The sequence below is a fragment of the Leptodactylus fuscus genome, chromosome 7, assembly GCF_031893055.1.
Source record: "Leptodactylus fuscus isolate aLepFus1 chromosome 7, aLepFus1.hap2, whole genome shotgun sequence".
In the NCBI taxonomy this organism is placed as follows: Eukaryota; Metazoa; Chordata; class Amphibia; order Anura; family Leptodactylidae; genus Leptodactylus; species Leptodactylus fuscus.
This window is the reverse complement of record NC_134271.1, coordinates 42810372-42828461: the sequence shown is the minus strand read 5'-3', so window position 1 is coordinate 42828461 and position 18090 is coordinate 42810372. Positions and strand designations below refer to the sequence as shown.

At 37.0% G+C, this 18090-nt stretch overlaps 1 protein-coding gene across 2 annotated transcripts in view; it reads right to left on the bottom strand.

Moving 5' to 3' along the window:
* Positions 1–1015: 1015 nt before the first annotated feature.
* The window catches only part of TOX3 (TOX high mobility group box family member 3), a 101650-nt gene continuing 84575 nt past the window's right edge, over positions 1016–18090 (bottom strand). For both annotated transcript variants that reach the window (XM_075281798.1, XM_075281799.1), the window contains 4 exons: positions 7956–8225; positions 6488–6715; positions 4372–4452; positions 1016–2080 (listed from right to left, as the gene is read on the bottom strand). In XM_075281798.1, the coding sequence (XP_075137899.1) occupies positions 1331–2080; positions 4372–4452; positions 6488–6715; positions 7956–8225 (1329 nt within the window). In that variant the 3' untranslated portion in view covers positions 1016–1330. The remainder of the gene's footprint in view (positions 2081–4371; positions 4453–6487; positions 6716–7955; positions 8226–18090) is intronic.

The window sequence follows — 18090 nt, the reverse complement described above, 5'->3', positions numbered from 1 at the left end:
ATAACAGAATACAGTTTCAACATTAAGGATGGGATTGACAAAAGGTCCACTGAGTCTTTGCCACCCAATAGATCCCATACACTTGTAGCTATCCTTGACAAAGTCATTTTGCTTAAAATTACTTCTTTTATTTGGCCACATCTTTGTTTTATGGAGTCTAAAATAAATACATCTGAAGAAATACTTAAAAAAAACTACAAGCAATCTGAAAAATAAATAAACATCATGCAACCTATTACAGAAATGTGTTTATTCTATCGCAAGATAAAAGCATTTTTTCAGTTAAGCAAAAATACAAACAACTTAACTGGCGCTATCAGAACTCATAAAAAAGTATAAAACAGCATAAAAACACAGTAAGCGATGTAGCAATTCATGTTTGTGTAACCAGTGTTACATTAAAGCCTTGTTTATGAAAACATTTTACAAGAAATTATTTTAACCCATACAACTCGGAAAGAAAATATATACACCTTATTAGGGTACCCTTTTTAAATATTCTACTGTTCATACAGTACTCGTAGCATTAGTTAACTTTAGCTCTTAGAATAATCATTTACAGTATTTAAGTGCATTTCCCTTTTAAAAATACATTGTTTTCATAAGAAATGTGTCACTTCAGCACACTATATTCACATTTCTGTCTTAATGCGGATGGTGGGACACAGAAGCATTCAACGTACCGTTACAGTGTATTCCAAACTTAAATTTTGGTTGCTGATGAGATTTTTTTTTTGTTTCTTTTTATCAATTTTGATATAGACAAAACCTGAAAAAATAAGAACTTTGGCAAACATCTGTGATTTACATCATATTATATGACAAAAATGCCATTAACTACGTATATGTCATACAAATGCACTTGCATGGTCGTGACATTATCACTTTACAGGTAGCATACATTTTGTCTCTGTGAGCTTCCAATGCCGGCAACGCATTGAGGTCGTCTTTAAATGCTTTGTCGCATGTTCAAGTTCACTCTAAGTGTCCACAGTTTTGTTTTGTTTTTTGTTTGTTTGTTTTTTCTAGTGATTTCCCAGTGTGTTTTAGGATCACACAATTCACATATTTTAGGAAATTAAATCAATAAATTAAAAAAAGCATCACATAAAAAACAAAAAAAGTCATCATTCTTTAGTTTCCAGAGAAGAGATTTTGAGGGTGCTAAAATATGATACAAGTTACGCTGTCCTTTATTGCCTATCTAATAGACACATAATAGTCTCACTTGGTCCGTTATGCTTTCATGCATAACATGTTTGGACAATATACAGAATATGCACCTTCCCTTAAAGAAATGAAAATATCCTGAAATGAAACCCGAAGAGGATTAGAAAATACTGACTTGAGACAGCACTTGAGTCTGTGCCTGGGACTGTATCAATGGCTGATGATGCTGAGATGCTGGGGAAGGACTACTGATATGAGGGATTGGGGAGGCTATTTGTGAAGGTACACCGGTTTGGGAAGGGGCGGGAGAAGGCTGCTGAGGAGACATTTGGGACTGATGCTGAATGTGTTGCATCTGCTGCTGTTGCTGCATCTGCTGTAGATGTATGTGTTGCAGTTGTTGCTGCATTTGTTGCTGAAGCTGTTGTTGTTGCTGTTGTTGGAGTTGCTGCTGCATATGGTGTTGGAAATGTTGCTGCTGCATTTGCTGCTGGATCTGTTGGTGCATTTGGTGCTGATGAAGCTGCTGCTGTTGCATTTGTTGCAGTTGCTGCTGCTGCAATTGTTGAATGTGATGCTGCTGACTCTGCAGGGACGGACTCACTTGAGAAGAGGGAGGAGTGGCCACCATTGGTGCACCCATGCTGCTCATTAATGGAGTACCCATACTGGATGGCATATTTGGTGCAATGGTTACCGAGGTCACAATCTGGCTAGATGGTAGTCTCATGGACAAAGGTTTGGGTGCAATGGCCCTAGGAACTGACTGCTGGAGATTCTGTGCTGCCACAGAGAGTGAGGCATGCTGAGACAGTGAGGAGTTAAGCAGAAGCGTAGACGAGAGGTTTGTTGATGCCAGTGTTTGCTGGACAGAGCGTATTGTCTGGGCCTCTGCAGATTCTGCTGCAGCCTGTTATGAAAAACACAACATGGCATTACTGCATGAATAATATACACACAGACGGATGAGACAGAACATCGCCATAAGATGCTTATAGGAACATATTACTAATGTATGAATGAATGAATGTATAATGAAATATGGTAGATTTTTCAAAAGATGTCTACTGTAAAAAGTTTGATGGAATTGTCTGGTATAAACCTGTCCCTACTAGAGTTTGTGGTGAGGTCAGTCATACCTGCATTTTCTATCAGCTTAGTAAAGGTGTAAGAATTAGAGATGAGCGAGTAGTATTCGATCTAGTAGGTATTCGATCGAATACTACGGTATTCGAAATACTCGTACTCGATCGAGTACCACTCGCTATTCGAATGGAAAAGTTCGATGCAGAACCAGCATTGATTGGCCGAATGCTATACAGTCGGCCAATCAACGCTGGTTGTTCTTCTACTTTTAGAAGTCTTCTCTGTGCAGCTTCCCCGTGGCGTCTTCCGGCTCTGAATTCACTCTGCCAGGCATCGGGCCTGGGCAGAGCCGACTGCGCATGCTCGCGTTATGAGAAAATGGCCGCTTTGACTGTAAGCGGCCATTTTCTTGTAGTGCGATGCATGGCAGAGTGAATTCAGAGCCAGAAGATGTCGTGGGGACGCTGCACGCATAAGACTTCTCGGAGGATCCAGCCCGACCCTCACTCGTGGACTTGGTAAGTGTAATTTGATCGAACATTGCCTACCTCTGAAACGAGCATTTTCCTCCCATAGACTATAATAGGATTCGATATTCGATTCGAGTAGTCAAATATTGAGCGGTTACTCGAAACGAATATCGAATATCGAACTTTTTACTGTTGCTCATCTCTAGTAAGAATAGCAAATCTATCCAGTCAATGTCCCTCATACGTAATTGAATGTTTGAGAAATTATCTGTTAACCATATAAAATGTACATGAAACCGCTAAACCTGGAGTTAATATGGTGTTTAAAGGGAATGTATCACCCAAATAAATTTTTTTTATAAAAACAGTGATCTCTACAGAAAAGGAAGTCCTAGCCTATTATGAAATGTTCATATCAGAGGCCAGAGTGAAAACTGCCCCATTTCAGGATTTTCTAATATAGATTTCTAATTGTCATATAGATAATGACACAGGAATAAAAAATAAAACACCAAACTGTAAATTATGTTTAGCATAAAAGCTTGATGCAAACAGCAGGTGGCTTTCTGACTCCTAGAAGTACAAGAGATTTTGCTTGAATACACAAACACACTCACTTGCACTTGGCAAACGTCCTCCCATATACTAATAAGCACCCACTTAATAAATGCAAAATTCACTGCAGTGCTTACATTTACCTATCTGTAGGACAAGCTAGTGAATTTTGAAGCTCACAATATTCTCAGTACTGTTAATAGATGCTAGGCTTGCTTATACACTGGCGGTACAAAGGTGAATTTCAATATCTCAATAGGTATTTCAATGTTTCAGAGGAGATATAAACAAGACTGTTCAGTAATAAAATAACTACTTATTCTGCAGCATAAATAATGCCTCAGAATTGGTCAGCCGTATTGGCCTGACAGCAAGGCTAACGCAGCTCAAAGTGGTTCAAGTTGCATTACAATGCAAGAAACCATTTTATCTTCATCTTACCATCACTTAGATGGTCAGCTATACAATCTCAGTAAATGGAATCACAGCATAAAAACTTGGAAATTTCATCTCGGTATATGTATATATAAAATACACGTTGCACTTGATCGTTGTCCACAGGGGCTGCACAACTATGGTGGATTCACAAGTGGCATCATTTTACTACACAAACAAATCTGCCACAAAATCTGGATCATGGGAAGAATATGCAAATCTGTCTTCCATGATGTAATTAGGAAGTCAGGGCGCTCACATTCCAGTGAGCCCCCTCTATTGGTTTGCAACATTGAGGCACCTGACTTCCTAATTAAATCATGGAAGACAGATTTGCATATTCTTCCCATGGTCCCTTGCAAAGTGGAGTGCTAAAGGCTTAATAAGTCTCCACACACCTATATGGTGGTCTCTCCCCAAGGAGTGACGATATCCCCTAACAAAATCTGGATGTCATACAGTGTTTGACAAGTATATTTGGAAGTGGACTTACAGAAACATTGCTATGATTTCCAGCTTATTGCAAAGCGGGAAAACCATAGAAAGATATGAAAGACAGGAATATGTTGTTGTGGATTTGTTTGTGGTGTAAAATGACTTGATATATAAATCCACCATTGCGATTAAGATTGAGATTAAAATCTGCCAAACTCACCTTAGACACAAGACTTGCTCTGTAGGCCGCAAGAGCTTTTAAGTATTCCTTTTTGGCCGCTTCGGTTTTCCTCTTATACACCTATGAGGACACAAACAAAAATGTTAAGATCAAATCAATGTTGTAATAATGTCCCAACCAAAATAAATTAGCTGCCTATGCTGCTCAATAGGTTGTGTGGATGATAGACACCTAAAGGTCGCAACATTCAGTGGATAACAGGTTGAGTTTTCGTGCCTGGTGACCCATCCTGCTTCAGTAGAGATTAATATACAGAGCAGCATATGGCTTAGATGAATATGCATGCTGGTAAAGAAATGGCATGCATTACAAAAAATATTCAAAAGTTATGCAAAAATATCAAAATACTAAAACTTTATCGCTGTAACAGAATTGAATCAGAAACATTGTTTGTTACAGTATTTCGCATTATTAATTTAAGTTGCTCTTCTGCATTATTTCTCATTTATACAATTATGGAATTGCTCATTAGAAATCAGCCAGTCCAGTAGAAAACTAGAGCAACCCTTTGATAATTCACCCAGTTCTCTGAATGGCTGTGATTATGCTTTTCATGACTTCCTGCCTGCAGAAGTCTGGCCTTTGCTGAATATTTTTTGTGCCACTCAACAAAGGCCCAGTTGTTGCACACAAGTACAAATAGGCTTGATTAATCACCATCATTAAATCATAACAGGGGAAGTCTGCGAGAGAGCAGATGTCTTAGAAACTAGTACACAATGCCTTCATGTTACATTAACAGACTCCAAATAATAATTAAAAAAACATCAGACATTTTCACCACAAGGCACTTTCAGTCCAAACTTCTGGCTATGACAATGATTACTATGAATAAGAATTTATTTATCATTAGATGTACAATAATTCTAAACTGTAGCACCAACATATTCTGTAGACCTTCCTAAAGTTCTTGGAAGAAAGACAATTAACCCTTACAAGTAACCAGATAGCTACTCTTGCCTCTGGCCCTCCGAAACCTGTGATTCAGATTCTAAACTCTGTGTCAAAGAGTTTATCCCAGGAACAAAACCATAGGTAAATTTGTAGACAATTAAGAGTTAAATATTTTTTGCCAATGTAAATAATTGAAAAATTGCAGCTTTTTAAAAATTTTCTCTAACCATTTTAGTTATCCATTGACTATTGATTACGATGGCCACGAATGCCAGAACTTTCTATGGTTTGAAACTTGTCAGAAACCCAACCATTATTTCTTACCGTGGCCGACCTATGAGACAGCAATACCACATGACTGAGAAGATAACCTGACCACAATAAGAAAATCATGAGTTGATTTCTCACAAGACTATAGAAGTTCCGGCATGTACAGTCATATCCATTGGCAACAGATTATCACCACTAAGATGGTTTGAGAAAATCTTTAAAACTTTACAAAATTTTAATGACTTAAATTTTCAAAAATGCTTAATTTTTGTCTACAATATTAAATATGGTTCTGCTCATTAAACCCCTTTAACTTTTTGGCATTTCCAACAGCTATGCCACAAATGTCTAATAGTTGTAGTTTTTAACTCTGGTGTCTGCTTCTATCTTCAGTATATTGTACATATGATATTTATGACGTGTCCACAGAATATATACATCTGTGATGACAATTCCCCATTAAATAACAGTTAATGCCAGTTTAACCACCTGTTATGCTGTTGTTCTAGTAGATCTAAAGTTGAGTTTACAATAACCACTCATAATCTAAAGGTTTATGGTACAATAGAGTCAGTAAACTGTAAAACCTCTGTCCACACAGTGGTATGAAGATGTAGTGTCCATTTCTTTTATTTGGTATTTAGATTGTGAGCCCTATATAGGGATCACAATATACTTTTTTTCCTATCAGTATGTCTTTGTAGTATGGGAGGAAATCCACACATACAAACTCCTTGCAGATGTTGTCCTTGGCAGGATCCAAACCCAGGACTCCAGCGCTGCAAGGGTGCAGTGCTAACCACTGAGCCACCATGTTGCTCCTGACAGTGTCCATTTCTATGTTCTACTCTCAGTGGCTTAATATTCTCGAGTTTGCTGAATTGTTATAGCTGCTACAAACTGAGAAACAATTTTAATAACAGTCAATTACCTGTTTTTGTTCTTCTCCAAGACCATCCCACATTGAGGCCACAATTTTTGATACTTCACCAAATGTTGCATTGGGGTTCTGACCTTTAATTGCAGCTTGTGTATCTCTGAAAAAAAGAGCATATGCCGATACGGGTTTCTGTGGTTCATTTGGATCTTTCTTTTTCTTCTTCTTTGGAGTCTTGGGTTTCTTCCCAGAGTCTGGGGCAGCTCTTTTTTCTCCAATTGTCTGAAAAGTTAACACAATGCGTATTTTAAAGAAATATTTTATGCTTTATTAATTTATTATTTTCTGTTGAAATGAAATCATTAAGCAATAGGTTCTTCTTGATAAAATAAGATTTTATAAAATATGAAACGGTTATCAGTCTAGGCCAGATTATCAACAATTATATTACAATAAAGCAACAGGGATTAGAATGGAATTGTTTCAGTATTTTGTCTTTTCTCTGTTGTCTTTTAATTCATATTTCTGAATAATAAAATACTCTCCGCTCCTGTTTTGGCAGGCTGAAATCTCTTGTGAATTTTGTTCTTGAAGGTGAATTGAAAATAACTACACATTCTGCTGAAATTTAAATTATTTATAAATCTGCTATTACCAAGAAGAATAAGTATTCAGAGATGCAACACAAGTGTTTCTCAATGTTTTCTCATAGAATTAAATAAAGTACGGTTACTGTATTGATGATATTTAGAGTAAGATCTGCATATAATTGGTAACAGAAAATTCGACAAGCGAAAGCACATTTCTTAAGATAACATGGATAATTGCTTTATTACAACGTAAACAACAGTAAAAATTTGCTAAGTTCCTCAGGGAAAATTTTACACAAAAAAGTTTGCACCTTGTTCAAGTTGGAGAAGGTTAACCAGAGTAAGGGGGTGTTCACACTACCATTGGTGACCATCAGCAGTGTCTGTAGCTATTGTCCGTTACTAGATTTTAGCAATGGACACTAGCTGAACCGTCATTAGTCTGTTAAAATTTCCATTTATTTCAATAGGATTTTATCTTGTGTCCATTTGTGCCCAAGACCGTATTTTTCCAGGGGACAAAAAAAACCTGCATGCTTTGCTTTTCTGTCAGTTAGCAAAAAACGGATGGCAAGTGCATGGGCAACGGACTTATAATGGACAGTAACTGATATCCATGTCCATGTGTCTGTTATGGTAGGTGTCCGGTTCTTTTTTTTTGTTTTTTTTTTTAAACAGACACCTTCATAACGCAATCCATCGGTAGTGTGAACCCTTCCTAAGAGGTATAGCTCGCAAGTAAATCAGTTAGAAAAGAACTATAGGAAAAATGTTTCATTACTTTTCTTTAAAATGGGAATATCAATTAAAAAATAGCCTTCTCTTACGCATGGGTGCCATCTGCTATTACAGTTTAGTCCTATTGCAATGCCACACACAGCCAATGGTTCTCACTCCTTTAGTTATTCTTCCACACATACAAAGATATGTACCCTGTTTGTTTCATCCGCATCTTCTTCATTGACTGAACTGGAAGGAGATGGAGTAGCTGATTTGCTTGCTGGAGGTGAAGGAGACGTATGGGGGATAGAAGTTGTTCCAATATTGAGTCCCAACTGAGCACTTAATTGAGACTGGTTTATGGTGGTAAGTTGACTTTGAGACATTATTCCTGCCCGAGCCACATCTGACATGTGCACCAGCGACCTCATAATTAATGACGGATCCTGACGATATTGGGACATCTGAGTTTGTCTTTGATCCTGGAGGGAAAGAAAAAGAATTAACTGAGATGTGTACCTTTTTAAAAAGCTGGTTATAGATCCGTGTAAGTAGCCTGTGGCTTCTTAATTCTATTATTACATTATTTCCCATTATATAGAAAAATATTACATACGGTAACATTGAAAATGAAATAGTTTAATCAAAAAATGGCTAAAGTGTTGAAGCCTATAATGCAATCGGAAAGTAATGTACAATAAACAGTACATGTAAGCTGTTGGAATAGGACATTGTGTATATTCAAGCATATTTTGTCACTCTAAGTTACAGCTTACTCACAATACAATGTAGTGCCATGTTTTATGAGGACTTAGGTTATACTGCATCTGCTGGAAATGATTCAAAATGTCTACTATGAATGATGGGGAAAACTTCGGCATCAGTATTAGATGAGTGGTTTCCTTGAACTCACACAAAATAATATTGAGCACCCACAATCCATCTAAATAATAATAATAATAATAATAATAATAATAATAATAAAAAATAATAATAATTAGTATTTTATTTATATAGCGCCAATATATTCCTCAGCACTGTACTATAAATAGAGTTCAAGTACAGACAAAAAGATATATTACAAAGAAATAGTCAATTCACACAATGGGGCTGACATTTGCACATTATCATTGCACCGGCAAGGCATGTCATCAATATAGTCCTCTAGGTTATTTGTCAACCCTTAAGAACAGAGTGACAAATGATGGGTCCATATAGGAGTCTTCTGTTACACATTAAGAGGTCTATCAGAGCCCAAAATCATCCTTTAATCACATAAGCCCCAGAACATTCTTTTATCACTTTCATTCAAATTATTCATCACTTTTATCTAAAAATACATTTCACAATTCCTAAGTAGATAAAAGTGTTCATCAAAAATTAGACAGGGAGGCAAGGGAGGAATAATGCCACAAATCAATAAAAGAGCCATTACTCAGCAGATGAATCCCTTGCTATTCCAATGTCAATACTTAAGAACTCTCCACCGGACTTTACTGCAGACATGACAAGCCCAACTAGTGACAATTGCTGCAGTCATTCCTTGGCTTCAATGGCTAGTGACTGCAGTAGTCACGTGGTTAGTAGGAAACATCAGTGTAGCAGTAAAGAAAAGCAGTGGCACTGGAACAATGAGGTGTTTCAGATAAGTAGTGACTTTTTATATTATTTATATATTGTCCATAGCTGGGAATCTGTTCCTTTTGGAATAGAAATACTAATTTGGCAATAAACCCAGCATCATGTCAGTAGGCTTATTAACAGTCATGCATGATGTTAAGGGGGCTGCCTCTAGGGGGCAGCATACAGAGGCACTGTTCTCCTAATTACCTCCTGGAGAATAGATTTACATATTTTTTACCCAGAATCCCTAGCGGAGCAGGAATGACTTGTAAGTCTCCGTATGCCTATGTAGGCACACACTCTCCCTAATGTGTATGCTTATCCCCTGACCCTGGTCTATAGTCTATCACTCTGCCAAATCAGTATCCCTGCGCTATGCTGAGGAGGTCCAAAAGACCAAAACAGCACTGTCCATAGCTGGGAATCTGTTCCTTTTGGAATAGAAATACTAATTTGGCAATAAACCCCGCATCATGTCAGTAGGCTTATTAACTGAGTCATGCATGATGTTAAGGGGGCTGCCCCTAGAGGGCAGCATACAGAGGCACTGTTCTTCTAATTACATCCTGGAGAATAGATTTGCAAATTTTTTTACCTATATTATTTATGGCATACCTGCCCACCATTGCCCATTTTTCCACCATCTCAGAAGGCTTTTTTAAGATCTTGCTTATAATACTTTATAAAAGACAGTTGTATGAAAAAACATAAGAAATCACGTAAGGCTTGTCAAATTTCACAGCTTCAACACTTTGTGTATTATAGCTAATTGTAGCAAATATTATAAATAATAGTCTTATCACAGGGAAGTCTTTATTTGCAGAAGTTGTTTCTACAATGCCAAAGAAAGAACTATAAAAAAAATATGTTGGAAAAGCTAAATTTATTTAATCAGTATATTTGTTCTTACAAATTACGGTAGTTAAAGAGTAACTACAGATAACTATGTACTACAAGCTGATTCTATATGACAGAGCACTAAAGAGGTAAAACAGTAGGTGTTATCTTTCCTGCAGCTGGAAAAGCAAATTTTATATAAACTCACAAAAAAGATAATTGTGTTTTCAGTCATTGACCTAACTAGCTAAATGGATTTCTAAGTTTTGAAGTTTTATTAAAAAAAAAACTAAAATTATATATATACACACACCCACACACTGCCTACCAATAAGTATTTGGACACCTGTAGTAGATTAGAAACACAACATTTCTTCATATGTTGGTAGAACCCAGCAGATGCTTCCTTACGGATGGTATTGAGCGACACAATACTCCAGGATGCCTTTGAAACTCTTGGTGTATGTGAGCCATCGGTTGGGTGCAGTTTCTCTGGCCAGCACTTGTCGGTCTCTATCTCCCAGTTTCGGGCATCTGCCGACTTGGGGCACATTCTGGCAATCACCGTTCATCTTCCACTTTGTAATCACATAGACCACTGTTGATTTTGGGTAATTCAGTTCACTTGCTGTGTCCCTTAAGGGTGGACAATATCTGTGGCACCCCACAATTACCCCTTTCTCGAAACCAGACAATGTCAATGCACTAATGCCAACAGTGGAAGGTGACTTACATCACGACCGCAGATATCTTCATTTGCATGGGTGTCCAAATACTTATTGGTAGACAGGATAGATAGATAGATATTTTTCTTTCAATATAGATTGTGGTCCCCATATAGTGATCACAATGTACATTTTTTTTTTTTCATTATATAGTATATCTTTATAGAATGGGAGGAAATCCACGCAAACATAGGGAGAACATACAAACTCCTTGCAGATATTGTTTCTAGCGGGATTCAAACCCAGGACTCCAGTGCTGCAAGGCTGCAGTGCTAAACACTGAGCCACCATGTTGCCCAAGATAGATGTTTTTCATATACGGTATAACCTATTTGTGTTTTGTTGTTACTTTTTTCCACTCTCATTAATAGTTGAGGTTCCTTAGGTTTTCTAATAATATTATAGTCAGTGACAGCGTCTACAATAGGCAGCTAATTTCTGAAATAATGTCAATAAAATATTTTACCATTATGTGCAACTGCACTAAAAAGCATTCTAATTCTCATAATAAAACACTCAAAAGGAACATAAACTCTCTTTCACCTATGCATTGCATTCAAATTACAGGATATGATGGAGATTGTAATATTAAAGGTTGTAAAAAAAATAAATGATTGTTAATAAATATTATCCTTCAAGCTTCTAAAACTATACAACCTATAGAAGATGGTATATTTCTAATTGTTACTGTCCTTCAAGTTGTTAAGAGCTGCAGAGAGTCTGGGATTTTTTCATTACTTATATGATGTCTTACATTTCTGGAACACAATGTATGTTTTCTTGGAAAATGTCTTGTTCTTAATGAAGGCACAAACACTCTTCACAACACTTTGATTTACATGCTAAACTATGAGAAGAATTAGAGCAAGAGCTGAGAAATCAGATCCGGCATGTGTTAATTTACTTGGCTCAACTAAATTTAAAAGTCAAAGCCATAAATTGACTTGATGTAAAATAAAATGTCACTAGTATAAGAACTTAACAGGCGGTAATAAAATGCCCATTTTCCCAACATGCTCTGTAATGACTGCTGAGAGAATGGCTTCAACGGCTTTTCACTTTCCTTATCTGCTGTGCTATTGTACAGACTTTTATGGAGTTTATCTAATATACAGTTTAAAGAAAGAATATAGTTTAGTTACAAAAATATTAGATCATTCTCCCGAGGAGAGTCTGACAATGTACTGTATATGGATGGCATTAAACCTATGAAATTGCTTGACAATAAGTTACATATTTAACTAAATGTAATACATTAATATGTAATGGACATTAGTGTAATAAATTGCTGTATTCTAATGCAACAAATTTAGAGTACAACTAATTGATTTCATTAATCTACAATATAAAGTATTTGTGGCCATGAGGCCAAGTCGTACTGTCCATACGACTAAATGATGACCATGGGTAAAATACTGTACAATAATAAGTCAATAATTAATGTATATATCATTATTAGAGATGAGCGAGTAGTATTCGATTGAGTAGGTATTCGATCGAATACTACGGTATTCGAAATACTCGTACTCGATTGAGTACCACTCGCTATTCGAATGGAAAAGTTCGATGCAGAACCAGCATTGATTGGCCGAATGCTATACAGTCAGCCAATCAACGCTGGTTCTTCTACTACCCTTAGAAGTCTTCTCCGTGCAGCTTCCCCACGGCGTCTTCCGGCTCTGAATTCACTCTGCCAGGCATTGGGCCTGGGCAGAGCTGACTGCGCATGCCCGCTTGTAGTGCAGACATACGCAGTCGGCTCTGCCCAGGCCCAATGCCTGTCAGAGTGAATTCAGAGCCGGAAGATGCCGCGGGGACGCTGCAAGGAGAAGACTGGTCAGAGGATCCAGCCCGACCCTCACTCGTGGACTTGGTAAGTGTAATTTGAACGAATGTTGCCTAACCCTGAAATGAGCATTTTCCCCCCATAGACTATAATAGGGTTCGATATTTGATTTGAGTAGTCAAATATTGAGGGGCTACTTGAAACGAATATCAAACCTCAAACATTTTACTGTTCGCTCATCTCTAATTATTATTAATTCATAGTAATTTGATGAGAATATTGAACTTTAAGGGTGAATTCACACTGAGTAAGCGCTAGCTTATTCTGAACGTAAAACACGTTCAGAATAAGCGGCGTCTAAAGCAGCTCCATTCATTTCTATGGGAGCGGGGATACGAGCGCTCCCCATAGAAATGAATGGGCTGCTTCTTTCACTCCGTGCAGTCCCATTGAAGTGAATGGGGAGTGCCGGCGTGTACGCTCCGGCATGAGCAGAGCTTGCCGTATACGCCGGCACTCCCCATTCACTTCAATGGGACTGCACGGAGTGAAAGAAGCAGCCCATTCATTTCTATGGGGAGCGCTCGTATCCCCGCTCCCATAGAAATGAATGGAGCTGCTTTAGACGCCGCTTATTCTGAACGTGTTTTACGTTCAGAATAAGCTAGCGTTTACTCAGTGTGAATGCACCCTAACATGACAAAGTAATGTACCATATAAGTCAGCAGATCGGTACTAGTCATAAGGATGGATAATGGAAGTCTGTCACCCAGGAATTTTATATCACACCAACCACAGTGCTTTGCTGCCAATATTCTACTGAGCACTATCACTATCCATCAGATGGGCCATTTTCTTGAAAAAAAAAAAAAAAAGTGTTTTACTATTTATTCCAATGAGGTTGAAGTGCAATGGGACAATGGGACAAACAAGGGCTTTGTTGTCAGGTTTGAAACCCTGAGGCCTTGGCACGCCCCAATTTTGCTTGAGATTTATTTATAAAAACAGCTTTTTCAAGGAAATGGGGTCTCTCTTGGATTATGTAAAAGGTATCATGTTGCTCTCCATGTCCTTTACTATGCACAATGGATAGTAAGTATCTTGATGATAGACTACTTTTAACATATCGAATGTTATGACTGCAAATTCTCTACTGAACTGTTAATGCTATTCAGTTCCTTATATGTATAAAAAAAAAATAGTCCATCTACCCATGAGAATTTATGTTATAATTGATGATCCGGTCAGTTTGTGGCCTAGAGAGCTAAATACTAGACTACCATGGTAAAAAGGGAATATTCCCATAATCAAAGGAGTGGTAGTTAAAAGTAATCATGCCAAATATAGTAGCTATTGAAAAGTTGCCGTCAGAGTGAATATATATTAACATGAAGGGTTTATAGTTGGAAACTGGTGACAAATTGTGAAGACAAGAGATGAGCGAACACTGTTCGGATCAGCCGTGCCAGGTGCTTCCATTCATTTCTATGGGTGCGTGCTGTTCGGATCGGCTGATCCGAACAGTGTTTGCTCATCTCTAGTGAAGACAAGGAACTATATGTAATGCCTCATCTAAGAAACAAAGCCTAGTGAAATAGCGTAGTATAGTCTTCACATGTACAGTCATTTTGTTCTTGTATGTGTTAAGTGTTGCTGTTATTTCTCTGATGTAAAATAAAGCTAATACTTGCATTACACAGACATTTGGAAATGGTATGAATAGAACGGTGAATGTTGATCTGCAGAGTATCATTTATGTCTTAAATTCCATTCTAAACACTTTCCCTTCCTTTTCTCCTTTGTTCTTACTCGGTTTCATAGCTATTTAGCACCACTGCTGTAAATCTTTGAAGGTGTGTAATTGTATTGCATGTAATTTCCACAACATCTATCAATCTCAGCTTGAAATAACAAAAACCTTTGGCTGCTCGCTGATGATAATCCAAATCTTCTGCTAAAAGAAAGCCACAAACAAAAGAGGCAACCTCACATAAGATGAATGATTATGGCCTTCAAAAATCTAGTTGTACTCTGGCTGTTAACCATAGTAATAAACATCTTCATAAAAATAATAAGTGCTTGTTTTAATAGAATGTTCCACGCATTAAACACATTAATGACCCATGAAATAACTGTTTTATCTGCAACACATTAGGCAACATAGCCCCAACACTGTATTAATTGAAAATGTGCTCATGTTAGCTAAATATAAGGCTATAAAGAGTCCAGACAGAAATATAAGTAAATGCTTAAAATAGTCTGTAAATACTATCACAAAGAGGTGGTCAAAATTGAAAATTTCAGTTATCTTTTAATAAGCAGATATATACAGACATAGCCTACATAGACATCAACTGACTATCTCAATTTAATTTATATCGATAAAAAAGCAAGGTTGTCAAAGGGGTTGTTGAGGATTACCTCATAGTAACACTAGAAAAAAAAAAAAAACGTAATTCTTCCTTCAATTTCCTCTTTTAGTTTGTCTCATGATATAATTAAAGGGGCAGTCCAGTTTCAACAAATTCATGTTATTCTTTGTATGAAAAGTTATATAATTTTTTTTTAAAATGTAGATTGTGAGCCTCACATAGAGCTCACAATGTACATTTTTCCCTATCAGTATGTCTTTTTTGGAATATGGGATGGAAATCCATACAAACACGGGGAGAACATATAAATTCCTTGCAGATGTTTTTTTACCCATGGTGGGATTTGAACACCAGGACTCCAGCGCTGCAAAGCTGCAGTGCTAACCACTGAGCCACCGTGTGGCCCTCGAAAAGTTATATAATCTTGTGATATACTTTCTGTATCAATTGCTTTTGGGTTTTTAGATCTCTGCTTGATGTCATTTATTCTGTTTACTTCCATTGGATAAAAATCAGTCCATGGTCATATGATGTACAGTCCATAGTCATGTGATATACAGTCCATGGTCATATGATGAACACACATGTGCATGGCTCGTTATCAGGCAGAGGTCTGATTACTGTGCTGTGACTGTGATGAGCTGTTCTCCTGTGTGTCCAAAACAAGACCACGGACTGTCCATCACACAACCATGAACACAGACTGTTTTATATAAATGATAACATTTATTTTTACTGCTCTATTTTCTCTTTGTCCTGTGTTGGCTGTAAGATAACTGGCAAGAGCAGGAGCCTTCACACTCCACCCACTGTGCAGTAGAAGAGAAAAATTGTTATCCTCCCCCTCGACAATATCTACCAGAAAATAGAACATATCAGTAGATTATCTCCTCTATTATGTGTAGAATTTCTACATGACTTTCAGAATTATGCAAAAATCCTGAAGATGAGTGATAAATAGTGAGGGAAATATTATCTTCTGCATATGTTTATTTCTAGTTTTAGTGGGGGTTTTTTTTTTAACTTCCCAAGCTCTTCGAGATAATGGGGTGAATTATATATTTGTATGCCACTCTTAATATTGTTAGGAGTGATGGTGGATGTGCCAAGATTAGTAAGAAGCTCTGGCATCTTATCAATTCTGGTACAACCCAGTAGATATTTCAGATAAAATATACATCAATTTTATTTTATGAGGTGCATTTTTGGGCACACGGTGGTGCGCCAAAAATGAGCCACGTTTACACCAAAAAATAGCCATGACCACAATAGTAAAATCTCTCCTACGTTTGTATGGAAAAAAAAACATTGTCTTTTAATCTTAGAAAACAATAATAGAAGCAAATGCTTTCCATGTATTAGTCTTCAGAACCTTCAGTCACCGATCTCATCTTGCTTGATGGAAAGAACAGTGCTGCATACAGTGCTATGTGTGTTGCCAAAACTGTGTGCATGATGGAACTTGTAACTCAGTAAGACCTACAATATGTTGTGTAAGATGGATTTGGCGATGTGTTATGATATGGCTCTCCAAAAGTTTTGCACTATACAGGGCTGTACCCAAGGAAATCTATTCATAGATTACTGTGCGTATGGATTATTCATGGTTCATTAGTTTAAGCCTTATAGATTCTGTCTCCAAGTTCATGGATCGGTTAACAAATTCTGAAAAAAGACAACCCAGTAGATAAAAAAGGTCATAACTGAATTCATATCGAGAGTCACTCCCTGCGCAGAGCCATTACTAGGTTTATTTACTACTGTTTGCACTTTGTTCATGCTCATTGATATTAACTGCCATGTATGTCAGACTTTACAAAGGAAAATATCACATATTAATCTGTCAAACAGAATTACTTATTTCATAAAGTGATGGAATTATTTTGCTCATCTCTATGTGTGAAGATTCTTTTGGTAGAGTTAGAATCTGTGAAAGTCAGGCAGAGGGCTAATTACTTTAATGAGACATTAAAATCCAGCCATGATTAGGATGTGCTAATGACAGCCTTTCATTTTACTCAACCTGAATAGATAATTGTAATAGCTCAACATTGGACTTTAACCCTTGTACATGCTGTTTACCGATATACATGCAGTTAATGCATATGGAAGCAGCTGCTCTTTATTAGATAGCCATGGAATGTGATACTTCCAAGTCTAGTCGGAAAACGCATATCATTAATTTGGATGAGGCTTGGAAAAAAATGTACCACATAGTATTTGGTTTTAATAGGGTTCTCTAAGCTTAGAAAAATAGTAAATCTTTATCAGAAACATTCTGCAACTAGTAACTGTGGTTTCTAATCTCGAAAAAGCCATTTTAAATAGTATTATTTTGGCTATGTTGCAAGAAAATCTAGTACAATGGCAAAGCAAGTTGTGTCTGGAAGTGTTAAAAGGAAAAGACAAAGACGGTAACCAACAAGAAGATGGATGAACAGAATTATAAAATCTCCACTGAGAAGCCTGAAGACCCAAACAGTATAGAGGACATTATTCATATGGTCACTGGGAGTCAATAACAACTTAATAATAAGGCCAGTAGCATTCTATCAAATGGCTCCCAGAAATGGTTTTCTACTGTATAATATCACCTATACAAATAGAAGATCATTGCAAATGATTAACTAGACCCTGCCAGTATGTAAGTACCCCAGGCTCTAGGTTATGTCTGTGCTTGTAAGATAATACATGAACACGGAGCTTCACCACACTCCATTGGCTTAAAGAAGTTCTATAGACTACTAGATAGATGTGGCTACATGAAAAGAGCACATTGTTTTTTTTGGATTTTTTTTTTATTTTTTATTTATACCCCTTATTTGATAATATATTGGACACTAGCAGTAGGAAATATCGGCATCTAGAACATCCAGTATTCTTTTACTATAGGAGAATGTAATCTATTATAATTCTGAGACAGTGGGTTGAGACGTATTGATGCCCTTTCCCATTATCCAATAATAAGGATTTGATTACTTACCCTCATTGTAGGACTTGTAAA